Source organism: Furipterus horrens, unplaced genomic scaffold, assembly GCF_987537825.1.
Source record: "Furipterus horrens unplaced genomic scaffold, mFurHor1.1.pri manual_scaffold_3, whole genome shotgun sequence".
Classification (NCBI taxonomy): Eukaryota; Metazoa; Chordata; class Mammalia; order Chiroptera; family Furipteridae; genus Furipterus; species Furipterus horrens.
Genome location: NW_028327173.1, coordinates 163,737,139 through 163,755,043, shown reverse-complemented (window position 1 = coordinate 163,755,043; position 17,905 = coordinate 163,737,139). Strand labels below are relative to the sequence as shown.

General features: G+C 37.7%; 1 protein-coding gene across 2 annotated transcripts in view; it reads left to right on the top strand.

Moving 5' to 3' along the window:
• RORA (RAR related orphan receptor A) overlaps window positions 1–13,723 on the top strand; it is a 92,069-nt gene extending 78,346 nt beyond the window's left edge. For both annotated transcript variants that reach the window (XM_090270689.1, XM_090270688.1), the window contains exons 4-10: window positions 551–946; window positions 6,515–6,636; window positions 8,368–8,500; window positions 9,121–9,228; window positions 10,661–10,771; window positions 11,912–12,024; window positions 13,368–13,723. In XM_090270689.1, the coding sequence (XP_090126815.1) occupies window positions 551–946; window positions 6,515–6,636; window positions 8,368–8,500; window positions 9,121–9,228; window positions 10,661–10,771; window positions 11,912–12,024; window positions 13,368–13,532 (1,148 nt within the window). In that variant the 3' untranslated portion in view covers window positions 13,533–13,723. The remainder of the gene's footprint in view (window positions 1–550; window positions 947–6,514; window positions 6,637–8,367; window positions 8,501–9,120; window positions 9,229–10,660; window positions 10,772–11,911; window positions 12,025–13,367) is intronic.
• Window positions 13,724–17,905: the final 4,182 nt, after the last annotated feature.

Here is a 17,905-nt window from a genome sequence, read left to right as displayed (position 1 = left end):
ATGACCCAGCATAGGGGAGGGGCTCCGTAGGTAGACGCAGAGGTGTAATTCAGGGAATTACATTCAAAGGCCTCGTCCAGTCTGTTTAGATCTTCTGACCCGGAAGAAACTCATCTGAGTGTATGGAATAGAGGAATGAATGACAAGTGAGGTTTGACTGCTTGTGCCTCAATGTACCTCTGTGAGTGTGCACAGGGAAGGGAAAGGGACGGTCCAGCCCAGCCGCACGGGTGCAGCGTGAACACACCCCCTCAGTCACATACCAGTGGCTCCCACTAAGCATGGGGCCACATGACAGCGGGAAACCAGAGGTGGTCACCCCCCCGCCCCCCGGGTCTCCTCTGCACATCCTTAGTTCTTCTGGGATGTGCCTTTGCTGCTGTGGGTGTGGAGTGGACGTGTTTTCACCTCTGGATCACATCTGTATTTTGTGTTTCTGTGGGTTTGGGTTGAGATCATCTGAGACTTCAAAGGAGCCCCTAGCACATGTGGGAGAGGATAATGAAGAAAAGCATATTGTATATGGTATGCTCTGGAATTTTTCTTTCAGCTGTCAAATTTGGCCGAATGTCAAAGAAGCAAAGAGACAGCTTGTATGCGGAAGTGCAGAAACACCGGATGCAGCAGCAGCAGCGAGACCACCAGCAGCAGCCTGGAGAGGCCGAGCCACTGACTCCAACCTACAACATCTCGGCCAACGGGCTGACGGAACTGCACGACGACCTCAGCAACTACATCGACGGGCACACCCCGGAGGGGAGCAAGGCAGACTCTGCCGTCAGCAGCTTCTACCTGGACATACAGCCTTCCCCGGACCAGTCAGGTCTTGATATCAATGGAATCAAACCAGAACCAATATGTGACTACACACCAGCATCAGGCTTCTTTCCCTACTGTTCTTTCACCAATGGAGAGACTTCCCCAACTGTGTCCATGGCAGAATTAGGTAATGGCTTCCATGTTACTATTGGGATGTGCTGCTTATGCCCTGTACCCCTTTGAGTGCCAAGCGTAATTAGAAATTTGGATCAACATGAGAAAAAAATATATCAAAATATAACCTAAGGTACAAAAAAAAGAGAACAAAACATAAAATACAAATTATTCCATTGTTATTTACACTTATAGCCATCCAAAAGAGTCGCTGGGAGCGACGCTGGCACTTATGGGAAAATTTGTCAGCGTCACACACAGCGATGTTGGCACTCAAAGGGTTAAAATAAATGGGATGTGTGTGACTTTCCTCTGATGAATTGTAGTTATTAAAATGATGCAGCTAGAAGGGAAATGCACCTTTGCCATTTGGACCACTTCATAATAGCATCCTACCTGCCCCCTTGCTTTTGACTGTCCACTGTTTCCCGTTGTATGTACAAGAAAAACCTTGACCTGTCAGCATCAAAGATGGTTCAGCATGAACTTAAAGCAGTCTTAAAATTCCACAGAAAACTATTATGCTCAGAAAATGGCCCATTTACTTTGTTATTTACTTAGCTTTATACCTAAAGTCCATAAACTGAACTTGGTCCATAGACATATTTTCTTGACCAGTGCAGAGTTTTAAAATTTTGAATCAGTTGCCCAGATTTAAACCCTGGACAATTTCACACACACACACACACACACACACACACACACACACACACACACAATATCAGGTTGCTAGCTTCTTGTGGGAGGGAAAAAATGATCTAGGCAGGGGGGACCAGCAGCAACTAAGCAACTAATTGGCACCAGTTAGGTGCGAACATCTTTAGAGGGGCCCTCCCCATTTCCCCATTTGTATGACTGCCCAGCACCCTCAGACATCTAAGTTTTGCAACCCTGATGGATTCTATAAATAGTAAAGGGAAATTGGCTTCTTTATTTGCCAGAATGTTTTGGTGATGGATATTGGTAACAAAACTGATATATTTCATAGAAGGTTCATCATACAAAAAACAACAACGACAACAACAAAAAAACCCTGTCATTTCCTTATTCCTGTGACATTTTTGCTTTTTGAGTGATGTGACCTAGAAATGTTGATAACACAGTGAAAAACTTTCCATTTCAAAGAAGTTGTGTAAGCATCCTCTGTTATATTTAATCGATTTTTCAGTACAGCACTATTGTTAGAGAAACTTTGATAAGAACCTTTGCAGTTTTCGAATTTGATCTGTTCCTCCCCATGATTCCTCGCACAAGGTTCTAATCCTCTGGGGTATTTCAATTAGTTGCTGTGGAGATGACTAAGTTAATGTGAGGAGAGAATGAAGACTTCAGATGGAAAAGAACCAGCAGGTTCTGACTTGAGCTCAGAAATTCTTAGTTCACAGAGAGGAAAAAAAAACTGGTTGTGTTCTTTAGATAGTTTCTCCACCTCTGTACCCCATAAAACATTTTTAAGTGAAATTTATATTTCCAGTAAAATCTTTCTCCAAATAGAACAAATTGAATGTTCTTTACGGCTTTTACACAAGCACCTCTTTATGGGTCTAAATTTAAATCCTCAAGAGCGGGGACATTTTAAGCCTGGTCTTTAACCACTGAACAGCATTAAAGGTGTATCACAGCTCTTTTGATTAACAGAAAAAAACCTCTGAACTAGATGCCACGCTGAGCAGAGGTAGGTTTGATTTTATTTTTCTTGAACTAGAACAAAACCTTTCCATTTTTGTCATAAAGTCTTGGTTGGCTGAGCCTTAAGCAGAACTGTAATGAAAGTAAAATTTTCAGAAATGAATAAGGATTTGATTGAAAGCTGACATGATAGCATGAAAAATGACCTGGCTCACTGTACCTTAGGTCTGCTTCCACCTTATTATAAATACTGATGAGTCTATCCTGTTTGCTTGTCAAATGTTCAACCCTGAAATAAATCCACAAGGCTTAGCCAAAGTGTTGCCCCCAATATGGCATTTCAGCTAAATGTGTCGTGATACCTGAGTGAGGCCAGAAACGGCAAAGAGATTGCCCCACCGATCAGTTTCCTCTTCTACACCTGTCACCTGCCAGTGTAGTCTGGGAACTCTGTGCCTTCATGCTTTCTCCATGTTCTCTCCTAAATTAGGGAATTTTTACATATGTTGTATCGTTTTCTAGGACAAATAAAATTAACTTGTCACTAGAATTAGTCCCAAACCCAAATCTTAAATAAGAATTTAAGGATATAACTGGCATCTAGTTTTCTTTCCCATTTACATGTACAAAATAGGTTGAAGAGCTAAGAGTAGCATAAAAGTGTCCAAGGGCCTTACTGTTCCTTTTTCAAAGCTCTATTTCCTTTGGGCTTAAGTTCTTCTGTCTCTTTAAGACTCTTGATTTCATTTTAGGCTAAATTTTGTTATCAGATTTTAAACAAATGGAAACAATTATTCAATTGGAAAATAAATTGTAAATTAACACATCTGAAGCCCAATTCTATCATTCAATAATAGCATCCACAATCCATTACTTTTAGTGGGAATATGTCTGCATTCATGGCTAGGAAATGTAGCCCTTGCTGTACAATTAGTACCTGAATTATACATTCCAGATAAGCCATCTGGGTTTGTTTAAAAAAAAAAACAACAACACTAATTGCAGTTGTTACTGTAATCAATGATTAAATTCTATGCAGAGGCAATGACATATGGACAAAGCATGACACAAGAAGTCAGCTTGTACGGGTTGTGGTTCTAGCTTTGCAATAGGTCATACAACCCAGTATAAGTGATGTAACCTCTGCAAGCTACAGTCTCCCTATCTACTGAGTATAAAGATTAGGAGCACAGAGTCTGGAGCAAATTGTGTGTGTTTAAATAATTGGCTGTGACACCTTGGGAAAGTCACTTAAACTCTGTAAAATGAAGATACTAGTACCTTCCTCCACGGGCTGTTACAAAGCTTAAGTAAGAAAATATGTATATTCTGAATATATATTATGTGGGTCTCGCACACAATAAATGCTATTAAGTGTTAACTACTCTTTTCACTATTAATGATGTTATTATCTGTAAACCGAAGAGAGCTTGGGCCAGATGATGTCTAAAGTTCTTTCCTACTGTGAAAATCTGTGACCAACTCAGAAGTCAGGAATTTTTATCTGAAGTATCTAGACCTTGGCTGTACTGATGAAGCGGTCGTGGTTGAGAAATGAACTGATTTGCCCATCCCAAAGTGAGTCATCTATGCACTGAACTCAGGCCAGAAACCAGGTCTCCTAACTCCTGGTTGCAAGGTATTTCACTATTCCAGGCTGCTTCTCTGAGAGACCACGCTAACTTGTTGACTTTTGCTCAGTCTAACCATATTCTCCTTTGCTGAAATGGAGATTTAAAAACGACATAGTGCCTAAGATCTTACACTTGCCAAATCACCCTGTGAATTGGGAGTCAATGGCAGTTGGTGAGTAGTTGGCGAGAATGCAGCCACTGCCCTCTACTGGTTAGTCACGTACATTGTGTTGTTCGTTGCCGCTTCTGAGAGCTGGACCCAAACGGGGTGAGAGGGGTGAGTGGGCACAGTTTTTAGGAAGAAGTGAAACGACAACATGCTGACCATATTAACTGGGAAAGAAACATAATCTGGAAGAGAAATCTACAATCCTCTTCCCGCCCCTGTTTCTTTGTGAACAGTTCATCATTTTTTTCGTATCTGCAAAACTTGGTTTACATTCTAGAATCTGTCTTCTATAGTGAGCATCCTAGGAAATAGTTCACTAATTTACTTACACACTTATTTTTTGTTTCTGACTTCCCATTGTTTTTGTATTGATTCTCTTCTTCACAAGAGTCATTGATTCTAAGACATGATTTACTGGCTTCTCCCTCTTTCTCTCTGCCTCTCTGTCTCTGTCCTTTAAATTCTTTTCTTTCGTTCATGTTTTATTTTTATAATATTGACTTATATTCTTTTGTGCCTGTGTGTTGTGAATAGGGCCATTAAGATTTGTTATTTCAGTGTCTAAAGAGATTCTAGTTTCAAGCTTCATTTCGGTGAATCTGCTCAGTTTCCATGCAAACAAGTCTGGTTCTGTTGGACAAAAGCAGTAACAAATTCCCAAATAAATAAATAGTATTACTACTGCTACCAAGTTTCCATTCGGCACCATTCTTTAGATAGCTTTCTTATTAAACATTCAAGACCTTGAGAGGGGGATTCCTATTTGGTATGGTTTCATATTCACAGAATCTTATCAATTTTTCTTTTAAAACTTTTCATTAGCCTTCCCTTCCAGGACAGTGATTACCAACCTGCGTCCAGCTCTCAGTTCCTCTCATCTAGATTCCTCCTATCCTTCAAACGACAAGGCACAAAACTGCCTGTTCTGTTTCCCAGATCCAGTGTTCAGTACCTCAGCTCCTCCTTAAGAATCCTGCTGACTCCTTTTGTTATTATCAGTTCCAAATTCTCAATCCTAATATTCAAGATCCTGCCGGATTTGGACTCTATCACTTGATCACATCTGCCTGCCTCCTATAAATGCTATCTTGGTTCCTTCATCTGTCACCCATCCAATGTGGAACTGGCCTACCCTTCATACCACTGGCCTCCACCTACCAAATCCTACCCATTCTCAGGGTTCAACTCAAACTTTTCTCTTCTACCAAGAAGCACCCACTAATTTCCCTAAGCCAACATGTCTCCTCTTCCCTGACAGCACTTATCAGTTTTTCTTTCTCTTCTGATATAATTCAACTTTATACATTGTCTAATGCTTTGAATTGCCCTTTCAGCATGTCCATACAAGCTCGCCAGATTATAAATTCCTATAGAAACTTTTTTTGGCATCTATTTCTTATAATCAAACTCCCTATACTATAGTATAATAAGAACCAATGTTAGGTAACACACACTCTGTAATCCTTCCTATGTTCTCAACTCATTTAATTCTCACAGAAGCTCTATGAAATTGATACTATTGTCCTCATTTTACAAATGAGGTAACAAAAGTACAGAGAGGTTAAGATCACACAGCTAGGAAGTAGCAGGGCTGAGGTTCAAACTCAGGCATTATGGCTCCAGTGGCTATCTCTTAACTATTATAATATATATAGTGACATAGTAGACCCTCAGTAATGCTTGTTCTGCCATTTTCAGGAAAAACTAAAGAAATACATTGCTCTTGTCATAAAAGAAAACCACTTCCTCATTTTTCAAGAATAATCCTTTATAGGTCAAAGTATATGGCAGATGTGTCTTTATAAAAATGCCAAGAAGAAGTTGTGTCCATCATTTCCCATACCTATGTAGGTCAATATTTCTTCATTCCAAGACATGGGTGGAAAGTCATGAAAGAAGGTCAGGAGTGTCTTTAAAGTCACCAAGACTTATTGCTAACCCTTAGCTTTGCCTGTCCTTCATCTTCATGTTCCAAGATACAGAATAGTTTCACATTGCTCCTTGAAATGTATAGAGATAATTAAAACTGGTTTAGCATGATGCTTTCTTTCTACTTGTTACTTCTTGAAAGCAAATATTAAGTAGGGAAAAACACTGGTTACCCAAAGAACTTGATTTTTCATATTGTGATCTCCTGTTGTCTCCTTAGAACACCTTGCACAGAATATATCTAAATCACACCTGGAAACTTGCCAATACCTGAGAGAAGAGCTCCAGCAGATAACGTGGCAGACCTTTCTGCAGGAGGAGATTGAGAACTACCAAAACAAGGTATGCTGTGAAGAATTTTATCTAGGATGGAGGGAACAGTGGGAAGGGTATTCATGCAGGTGACTTGATCAAGACTACCAACAGACCAAAGAATGAATGCCTTTCATTAGCTATCAGATTTCTGTTTAAAATTCTTGCTTCCAGAACTCATTATGTACTTGAGGCGTTGTCGTCTTACCGAGATGCCAGTATGGAAAATGTCAGCAATAGTAAACAAATTCTGTTGGGCCTATAACTATACACACATCTCCTATCATTTGTCAACAGGGGGCTCAGTTAAGCAGTTTCCAGAAGCTTAAATTAGTTGGGATTTGTCCCAATATCATAATGGCAGATTTCAAAGTTAGGAAGTTCATGTAAAATAGTAATCTTAGTCTCATGTTTCTAGAGGTTAAGCAAAAGGAATTTAGGGAGTGTGTACACAGAAAGGTTTGGAATCTGTGATTGGAGCTCCAGTCTGCGCCTAGCAGTATGAGGCTGACAGGTGCTGCTACTTGACTTTTTTCTATAAAGCTCTCTGATCAACAAGACACCAAAATGGGAGGGCAGGGCTGGAGAAGGGGAACTTCTAATTATCCATTCTCCCTTCGGGTGAAGAAAATGCCATTTTTCCCTCCTGAAATTGGAGAAATTCAAGCTTAGGAAGGACCAGAGAGATTATCTAGGCTAATGCTGCCCTTCACTTTACAAAGGAGGAAACTACATCAGCATGTGGCTGGAGAGTGCAAACATAAGGACTAGATCACGAGTCCCAGCTCCTAATTCAGGGTTTCTTCCACCCCCTCGTATTGGTGGAAACAGTCTTAATTTTTCAAGAGTAATTTAAAAATTTTCAAGACCAATTTTTCAAGAGTAATTCTTTCCAGGTCAATGTATATGGCAGATATGTGTATAAAAATGCCAAGAAGTGACTGTGTCCCTCCTTTCCCACACCTATCTAGGTCAGTATTTGTTCATTCCCAGACATTGGGGGAACAGCTGAGCAACACTGAAGATCCAGGTCACCCTGTCACTAAATTAGAGAGTGGGAATATAAAAACAATTAAACAGGTTGGGGAATAGCAACACACATTTTGTTTGCTTTTGGGATAGCAGGTAACTCCAGCAGCCAAAGAAACAAAGGGAAGCAGGAAAGCAGTAAGAAGCAGCCAAGTATAAGGAATGGGATTCAGAGTCGGAGATGCTAGGATTTGAATCCCAGCTCTGATATCTATTCACTGTGAAACCCCTGTGAGCATCTGTGTCCATTTATGGGAAATAGGGAAATGTTCTTGTGAAAATGAAACAAGACAAGGATGTCGTAAAGCAGGTGCACAATCAATGTGATTGACTCCCTCTCTCTCCCCTTCCCCCCAGTAAAATGGCATTAAATTGCTCAAGGCAAAAATATTGTACAGTAATTGCTTAAAAGAAGATCCTGCTTTACTGCTCTCCGTGGCCCAGGGTTAAAGCAGTGGCGTGCATTTTTATCTTCTGCTACATGTGTGCTCATGACATCTTCTCCCTGTCCCTTTGCCCCCAAAGAGGTCAGAGAGGAATTGGAGGAGATGAGAAAGGACTTGGAAGCAATCAGTGATTGTATCCCAAGGAACTAGCCAACTGTTCATTTTTTAATCCTCTAGCCTTCTTGAATCCATTTCCAAAGAAGGATTTTATAAAAGAGGGACAGTTAAACAAATTGGGCCAAAGATACGGTAGCCACATGCATTAATGTGTCTCCCTCTCCAACAGCAGCGGGAGGTGATGTGGCAGTTGTGTGCCATCAAAATCACTGAGGCTATACAGTATGTGGTGGAGTTTGCCAAACGCATTGATGGATTTATGGAGCTGTGTCAAAACGATCAAATTGTGCTTCTCAAAGCAGGTATGTGCTTTGCAAGTGAATTTTGAGATCTCTTCCTAACCTGCTTTCATCCGCCTATTAAAGAAATGCTTGGTAAGGAAGGTGTCGGGAACAGTTTTTCTCCTATGATAATAGTTAGGTTTCTCTTAGCAGAGTCTGAGTTCTTCCTGAAGGCATTTGAACTATTTGCAGGAAATATTCCCTTCATTTTGCTTCTCCTCTGGATGAAAAGATTAATTTAAAGGACACCTGCATTCCCTTATTTTACCATCACCTGTGTTTTGTTTCTACATTCCTGGTCCTTGGGAGGTTCCAGTAAGTTCTTAGGAAGACAATGTGGAATCTCAAAGAGCACAGCCCTGGATTATTTGTTTGTTTGTTTTAATATATGAATAGATATTTGACTAACAACTCTGACACTTTATACTACAAGACAGAAGAGTGACAAGGAAGTAATCTGTAAATCAATCCTTTCTTCAGCAAAGCAGGCCTTAGCTTCAGGGCATGCATTTGATTACACTAGTGAACTTTGCCCTTATAGGTGGAGAGCTAATGCTGACTCAGAAATGGGTCTCTACATTAGTGCCTGGGAAACCAACTCACCAAGCTGGAATAATCCAAACTGTTCTGTCTTTGCTTAGGTTCTCTAGAGGTGGTGTTTATCAGAATGTGCCGTGCCTTTGACTCTCAGAATAACACCGTGTACTTTGATGGAAAATACGCTGGCCCTGATGTCTTCAAATCCTTAGGTGAGGAAATCTCTAGGTGTTATGTTTTTAAATCAGAGTTACAGGAACAGATGGGAGCTTAGTGAAAGGTCTTATTGGACAAAACGGAAACTGGGTATTTGGAAATAATAATTAAAGAATATTATACTTTTTTTTTTTTTTGCTTTATAGCTAGACACTATAGAAAATTTACATACCTCAGATGTTTTTTGTCTATATTTACATGTAAAGGTCATTTTATCTAGTTGGTAATTGAAGAAATTCATATTATATATTCTTCCAGATTTTAAGAACCAGATAGGCAGGGGGTATATCATTCAGATAACCTAGAGGATGTGATCTGATACATAAACTCAAGCAAAGAGCTAAAGGTCTATCCTTTCTAACTGCTCAGATAACAATCATTAATGAGAATTAAATGTAGATCTCAGAGAAAGAAAGTATCGCTACTTTATAAGTGAAACTGACATATACTTTATAAATTATATTGAATTTCTTGCATTTAAATAAAGTGGAATATAGTCATTAAGAACAATGGAACAGTATCTAAAATACGTTAGGTAGTTTTAAAAATAGTAACATGACAGAAGGTATGTATACTTAAGTACAGTATAGCTCATTTTCATTTAAAATACAAGGTGGGGCAAAAATAGATTTATGAAACAGAATTTATTCTCATATTATTTTTTTAATTATTGTATTATTTTTAACTATTGTATTATTTTTCATGCAAACTGTAAAACTACTTTTGCCCCACCCTGTATATATATAATATGTAAATATGAAAGAATAAACACCCAACTTAATCAGTCTTTGGGGATGGGTTATTATTTTCTAGGACTTTCATGTTCTATATTTTCAGTTCTGTAACACTTACAATGATTTTACACCACTATAACATGTCATTTGTTAGTATTTTTAAAGGATGTTTTGGGTGAAATAGAGTCAAATATCAAAATGAGTGAATTTCACATTTCAATTAGATTGTACTATTAAACTTGACTGATTAAGAGTGTGAACCCTGAAGTCAGGCAGCCTGACATTGACTCTCAGACTGTTACTTCCTACCTGTGTAACCTTAGATACATGACATTTTCTCCAAGTCTGTTCCTTCACCTCTCAAACGGGGATAATAAAAATAATACCTCCGTCATAGGGCTGTTGTGAAATAGTTGGGAGCCCAAAGAAATCTCTTAGAGCAGTACCTAAAATACTAATCACTCAACAAAAGGTCACTCTCATTATTTGGAATGATGATCATACAATGATGGAGATGGTGGGGATGATGATACTAAAAGGATTTTTCTTTTAAGATTTCAAACTATTGGACTGTAGAAATGTTATCAGTATCCCCTTTCATCCTCAACTACTAGATCCCTCTTCACTTTCTTCTATATTTTTCTCCTAGGATAAGAACCAAAATTCTAAACTGTCTTTATTTTAATTTTGGCAGGTTGTGAAGACTTTATTAGCTTTGTATTTGAATTTGGAAAGAGTTTATGTTCTATGCACCTGACTGAAGATGAAATTGCATTATTTTCTGCATTTGTACTGATGTCAGCAGGTAAGATAACCAAATAAAAATAAAGTGGTTTAAAGATTATCCAGGTAAAGAATTTTTACCAGGTCCATAACTTTTAGAATATTCAAGAGACTACCAAGAGAGGCTGTCTCACTTAGTCAATCTATTTTTAGTTTTTTCAACAACCTCTCCCCAAACACATACGTGTACCCTTTTAAGAAGATCCTCATGCCATTCTGGTAAAATCTTAAGAAATGAGAATTGAGTAAAACCCATTCCATAATTAACCTTCTGATACCAAGAGAAATGCTATGGTAGAGCCAGGTTTCCCTTCTTAATACCAGTCTCCAAGGTAACATGGTTTTTAAGACATTCAACTTTTTTCCTGAAATCCATTTGGATGTCATCCAGAAGTTTATCTTAATTTAATCCATGTTTTCAACCAGTACTGCCTCCTGGAAATCATCAGTTTTACTAATTTAGTATCTTCTCAGATTTCTTTTCATTTTATTTATTTATTTTTAAAGAGACAGAGAGGAACAGGGGAGAGAGAGAGAGAGAGAGAGAGAGAGAGAGACATTGCTTTGCTATTCCACTTATTTATGCACTTATTGGTTGCTTCTTATATGTGCCCTGGCTGGGGATCAAACCCACAACCTCAGTGTATGGGTATGACGCTCTGACCAACTGAACTACCTGGTTAGGCCCTACTTGAAATTCTTACACACAAAGACTTTATCCTAAATTACAAACTTTTAAGTCATGTGGAATTCAATTGACAATTTTAGTTGCCTTGGATTATAAGGTTATTTTCAGATTTTCCAGAAAGGCTAGCAGGATTGATATAAATATTTCATTCTTAGAAAGACTTGAGGGGACATGGTGATTTCATTGCACTTAGTCATGTATGACCTTAGATTTAAATGGCTGTCCCTTTGGAAGGGGAAGACCCTCCCTTCCTTTTAAGTATCAGTAAAAATGGAAAGGTTTAATACCCTTTATAACTGCCATAGATCAGTTTTCTACTGCTGTAGGAGCAAATTTTGAAAGAAGAGTGAAACTGTCCTGTTAGTTTCTACCTCTGCCTTGTGGTATAATACTCTGGGTCTAAGTGTCAGGAGGAATTGGGCTTTCTGACACCATGCTGGAGGAACACTAAGGAATATCATTTTTCATGTGTAGATCGCTCATGGCTGCAGGAGAAGGTAAAAATTGAAAAACTGCAACAGAAAATTCAGCTGGCTCTTCAACACGTCCTACAGAAGAATCACCGAGAAGATGGAATACTAACCAAGGTGAGAGGCAAAGGTTTCCAGTTAGCAGTAGCCTGAATTGCCCCTTGCTACATACCACGCTGCCAGTGCCCTAGAAAGTCATCTGACCAGCCCCCCAAAGCATCAGTAAGCCACAGCCTACTGAAAAGAAATATCTATTTCAAGTTTTGAGAGGCCAAAATTCAAGTTAAATTCAAGTTATCATTGGTTATGAAGTGCCCTACAATAGGGAAATAGTAGAATCTCCTTTAGCATTAATAGATTCTGGAAACTCTCTTCCTAGTCCATCTAAGTTGAATACAAAGCAGAGTTAATATTCTTCATTGATAGAAATTAGACAGTCTTTGGATTTTGAAAGAGAAACTTATGAAGTAGTAAAACAACTGGGATAACCAAATATTCTAATATGTATTAGTTCTATTTCCATTAAATTCATCAGTCATCAATAGTAAATGACTTTTGCATATTCATCAATTTCCCATTACTCTCCTGTATTCAAAGCATAAGCTTTTATTTTTGCTAATTATTATCTTTTGCAATAAAAGCATTATTAGGATGTCAATTTAAAATATGCTAATATTCTTTAGTGGTGGAACCAGGACTATGTATTTGGTCTAAGAAAAATCAGCCCTTTCCTAGATTATCTTTTGTGTTCTATTGTTTGAGAGGATGATTTGAAAGGTTTTTTTTCTGTTTATTTTCTCTTATTTACTCCTGATAGTTAGGTTAGGTCAGGAAGGGGAAACTGGGAGTTAATTGCTGCTTTGTTTGTGATTTTGCACCTGTTAAATGAAATATTGGAGAAGGAATGGGAACTAAGAGGAAGATGGACTCTCAGGAGCTTTCCTCTTTTCTCCATCTTCTTACCATAGTGCAAGGGTACCATTAGGTTCTTTGATTATAAAGTGTACCTAACACATGGACAAGAGCTATGATCTGGTGAAAACATTTCTTAGAGAGGAATTTTCCTGGGTTGAAATACTAATTATTTTGTGCTTGCATAGTGCTTTAGAGTTTAAAGGGTGTTTTTGGAAACCATGGTATTATTTTCAACTGGTAAATCGTCAACACTGGGACTTCCATCCAGGCCATCTGACTTTTCTTTATTTTTTTACTCAGTGATTTAGACCCAGAATTTTTGTTTTAGGCAAACTCTTCCTCAAGAAGAAACTTGTCATTAGAGTTGAACGTATACCTGGTATTCTGTGGTATAACTGTATCATCAATTATATTTATCAGTCCTCTCTTACTAGACATTTAAGTTGCTTTCAGTGTGTTTCACGATTGTAAACACTGTTGTAAAGATCATCCAGACTCCCTGAATTTTGATTCTCATGACAACATGTCCTTTCTTCCACTTACAGTTAATATGCAAGGTGTCTACATTAAGAGCCTTATGTGGACGACATACAGAAAAGCTAATGGCATTTAAAGCAATATATCCAGACATTGTGCGACTTCATTTTCCTCCATTATACAAGGAGTTGTTCACTTCAGAGTTTGAGCCAGCAATGCAGATTGATGGGTAAATGTATCACCTAAGCACTTCTAGAATGTCTGAAGTACAACCCTGCAAAACAAACAAAAAATATTAACCAAGACACTTTATATGGCCCTGCACAGACCTGGAGCGCCACCACACTGCACATCTTTTGGTGATCGGGTCAGGCAAAGGAGGGGAAATAATGAATACAAATAAAAGTTGAACTTGTTTTTCTCATGCATATGATTTCCATTATGCCTACAGATATGGACCCTTTTTCTGTCTCGACTTCTTGATCGTTGACCTCTGTTTACAACAGAAGGAGGGTACTAAAGTTGGAGGATTTCCTTTTCTTGTAGCTCACTGCCCACAGACTTTCTACAGAGTCACCAACCTGTTAGTAACAAGAGAGTCCAGCAATAATCGGTGACTGGTGTGCATAGCGGAGGTTGCAGCATTACTTTGCACAACTTGCTCTTTGTTTCATGAAGGAAGTTTTTATTTTTTTCACCGATTATTGCCAGTCAACAGGACGGCACGAAAAGGGTCCATAGCACTAGCAACAATAGCATTATAATATATTACAGGGTAAATGGGCATGAAGACTATATATAGCTAAAAGAGATATTGTTTATATATTGTTTTAATTAATATAAAATGTAGTTACTGGTGTAGCTTTTCCTGTTGAATTGATAAGGCACTTTCGTTTTGCACCTTTTTCTTTAAATTAAATGCTAGCGTGTTCACTGTCGTGTCGCATGTGCACCAGAAACACAAGTTTAACTGAGAAGGCTTGGAAGGTATGTCAGGAGGTATTTATGCTGCTGTTTACAAAATTACTTTTAAAAGACTGGCTGGTCATATCTAGAAATCACAATGTTGGATTTTTTTTTTTTTTACACGTGAAGTTGGAATTAGAAATGAAACTCTCCCTAAATTACACTTTGTGTTTGGGTAGGTTTAAGGACAGATGTGTTTATGCTTCATACAAAACTGAATGATTGATTGGTGCTGTGGACTTACACCCTCATGCACACTATTGTAAAAAAGCCTTTTTAAATGCCACCCCCAGGAGGCAGGGGAGGGAAGGCTCATTTTATACAATTCAGTAATTACCTAGACTCAGTCTTAACTTGGAATTCATATGCTTTGAGAACATATCAGAATGCAGAATGTTTTATTGGAATCTAGCTTTTATAAGAAGGACCCAAAGATTCTATGTGGAGCAAACGCACACTCCCCATGTGAGGATATGAAGCGTTCACTCTGTGAATGTGTATGTTCTTGGTATAATCTAGGAACCCTAAGAGTTTATCTCAGAGTGAACTATTTCTAGAATAGCTGCCTCTAGATGCTATAATTCTAGAATGTTGCTCTCCATATTTCATAGACAGTGAGTGGAAGGTGAGAAAGGCATACCATGTTGAACCAGTTTCTGTTATTTAAATATTAAATATTTTAAGCCTTTAAAGTGCAGTCAGTGCTAGCTGCAAACATTTACTTTTGTATTTATTGTCATTAGAAAACTGTGGACTATAATTTATTTTATTAAATATTTAGAAGATTATTTGGCTTTGGTGTTCAGGTGAGAAATAGTGAAGTTTGTTTTTGTTTTGTTTTGTTTTTAATTTTGTGGGTTTTTAAAAATAATTCCTGGTGGGGGAAAGGAGAAAGAACTGTCTGATACACAAGTGTGCATATTTTAAAAATAAGTGACCTTTGGGAATGTAGGCATTTAGATGATGATTTCAGTCCCGCTTGGGTAGGAGTCAAACTTCTGGTCTGACATCAATGACCATGTTTGTTCAGAAAGGGAACATCCTCTCCTAGAGTAAAGGTGGGAGTTTCCAAGCAGCCCTTTATAGTGGAGACAGTGCCTCCTTTACCACCAGGGTCCCTCGTGAATCTACTATGGAAACTGTGGCTCCTGATGTCATGCCGGGTCACAGCGGAGGCTTCCCAGAGCCCTTCACTCTGTTTTGAACTCCACTGACTTTCCGACGTGTTTCCTGAGGGACTTGGAAAGGGAGAAGGAATTATTCACACAGAAGTGTGTATGAAGCCTAAATAACATCTAAACTTTTTTTTTTTCAAAAATATATAGTAAGGGTTTAACCATAAATAGAAGACAAGAGTATTATTTACTTAAATTTCTTACAAGCATATAAAACTTTATGAGTGTTTATATAGAGAGGTTAACTATAAGCATATAGTATTTATATTTGGGCAGGAAGGGTTAGATCAAAATTTTAATTTAAATAAGCATAGTTCCTTTAAAAAGCAATAGTATTTATACTCTGAAAAAAGTACCAAGCTTAGTTATTTATTTGTCCATGTTTTTCCTATTGTTTCTCCTTTGGGGGGGAATGGTGTATTTTTTATTTTGGTTTTTTTTTTTTTTTTTTTTTTTATCATTCTGATTCACTAAATTTGGAGATGGTTTTATTAAAGTATATTAACTTCTTTTTAACCAAAGCTTTCTGAATATGACCAGCCTCAGGTGCTAGCGCATTAAAGAGCAACTAAACCTAATTCCAGTGTCCATTTATGAAATGATACGAGTTAATTTAACTTCTCTAAGGGTGAGAAAGACCATAATGTTGAACTTAAAAGAAATTCCTTTTTCCAGAAAGGATTTTTGCATGTACCTAATGCAAAAAATGAGGGTCTGATCACAGTAATAGTCACTCCATGGTGACATTGCTTTTAGAGTAAACCAAGATACATTGACATGATGCTGCTACTAGGTCTTCCTGAAAGAAAAGCAGGTGTGGACTTTAAGAGCAAAGTACCTGTAGAGTGTAGGAACAGAGTAGTAGAGGCATGCTCGGTGAAATGAGGGAACAAACTATTATTTGGATCAAAGTTGGGATATGAAGTTAAACAATAAATTCAGCTGAAAAAAATATGAGGTATAGAAAATGATAGGAAAATGATTTTATTTTCTTCCTTATTATCTTCCTTATTATAGAAACACCTGTGGGATGATACAAAATATTTGGTGATACAGAACAATTGTTCTTAAGAGTTCTTATAAAGTTCCCTAAACTTAAACATCCAATTGTCTTTTAAATATTGGAATCACATCATGTAGTCCCAGTATCAGGCCTTATATATGATGTTTTACATCCAGTAAGGGAGGCTTTTGTACAAAGCCTGAATACCTTCGGTTACAGCGGTGTCCAGATGGTTGTAGTCTATCCGAAGAAACTGGCCTTGGTCACAATAAAATCAAAAGTGCAAATGAAAGTGCTTCTTTGCACAGTTTCCAATTGTGTTAAAGCTGTGGATTTTTTTAAAGCATTCACCATCCTAATTTATGTTAAAGCTATGGATTTTTTAAAAAGTCTTCAGCATCCTAATTCACCCTTCCTAATTTAAGGAAAACATGACTTAAGACACTGCTTCTAAGTTTGGTTGTTCTTTATAGTGTGGATACCCAGATGTCTGTAAGCGTATAGGGGTGGGCTGAGGGTCAAGTGAGGAGGGTGTGTGTGTGTGTGTGTGTGTGTGTGTGTGTGTGTGTGGTTTTTGTGTATGATGTGCGTGTGTCGGACTGCTTCTAGGCTACTAAGTGTCAATGTAAAAGAAAATGTATTCAAAATACTTAAATCAAAACTAGAAGATGGGGGAAAAAGATTTATTCTATACAAAGCCTTGTCTGGACCACTTTAGAGAGACTTCTATTTTTTTAACCCTTCTATAAATATTTGATGGCACTTGAAATATTCCTGCAATAACATGTGATTTGTGTAAAGAAAAAAAAAAAAGGTTTTGTAATGTGAAACAAAGAAAGAAAGTAATGTAATTTTCTAAAAAAATACAAACAAACAAACTTTGTATTATTTTCTTGATGGAATTTGTCTGTCTTTGGAAAACTTTTTATTTCATTGAATGTGCCATAGTAGAAATATATGTTTTTAGTTTTAGACTAAGGAATAGCTGTTTGTGTTCCGACATTCCAGAATGCAAAACAACCTAGTAAAATCTTTAATGAAAAGGTTTAAGTAGGATGTAAGCTTCTCTCATCGTTGCTTTTTTGCACATGTTCTTCATTCCTCTCTAGTGCAATATGTACATAGAGCACTTGCGGGTGTACCTTTATCCCTCAGGGAAAAATACATATTTGTACAGTTGTTATTGTTGTTTTTTCCTTTTGTTTTTGGCTAAGGAATGTCGACTGAATCACTTGTTATTGTTGAGGGGCAGCCAGATAATAATCCTAAAGCCACTGTTTCAAACATTGATTGTTTAAATCATGTGTCCTTCCAGTGCTATTATTTTAAGATACTAATAATAAAAAGTTATTTTCTGACAGTTCGTTGTGCTGATTGGTGAAAAAAAAAAAGGGTAAATAAGCACCTTATGATTGACTTACTGTGAATGACAATCCATCTTGATATCAACAATAGAAGCCCT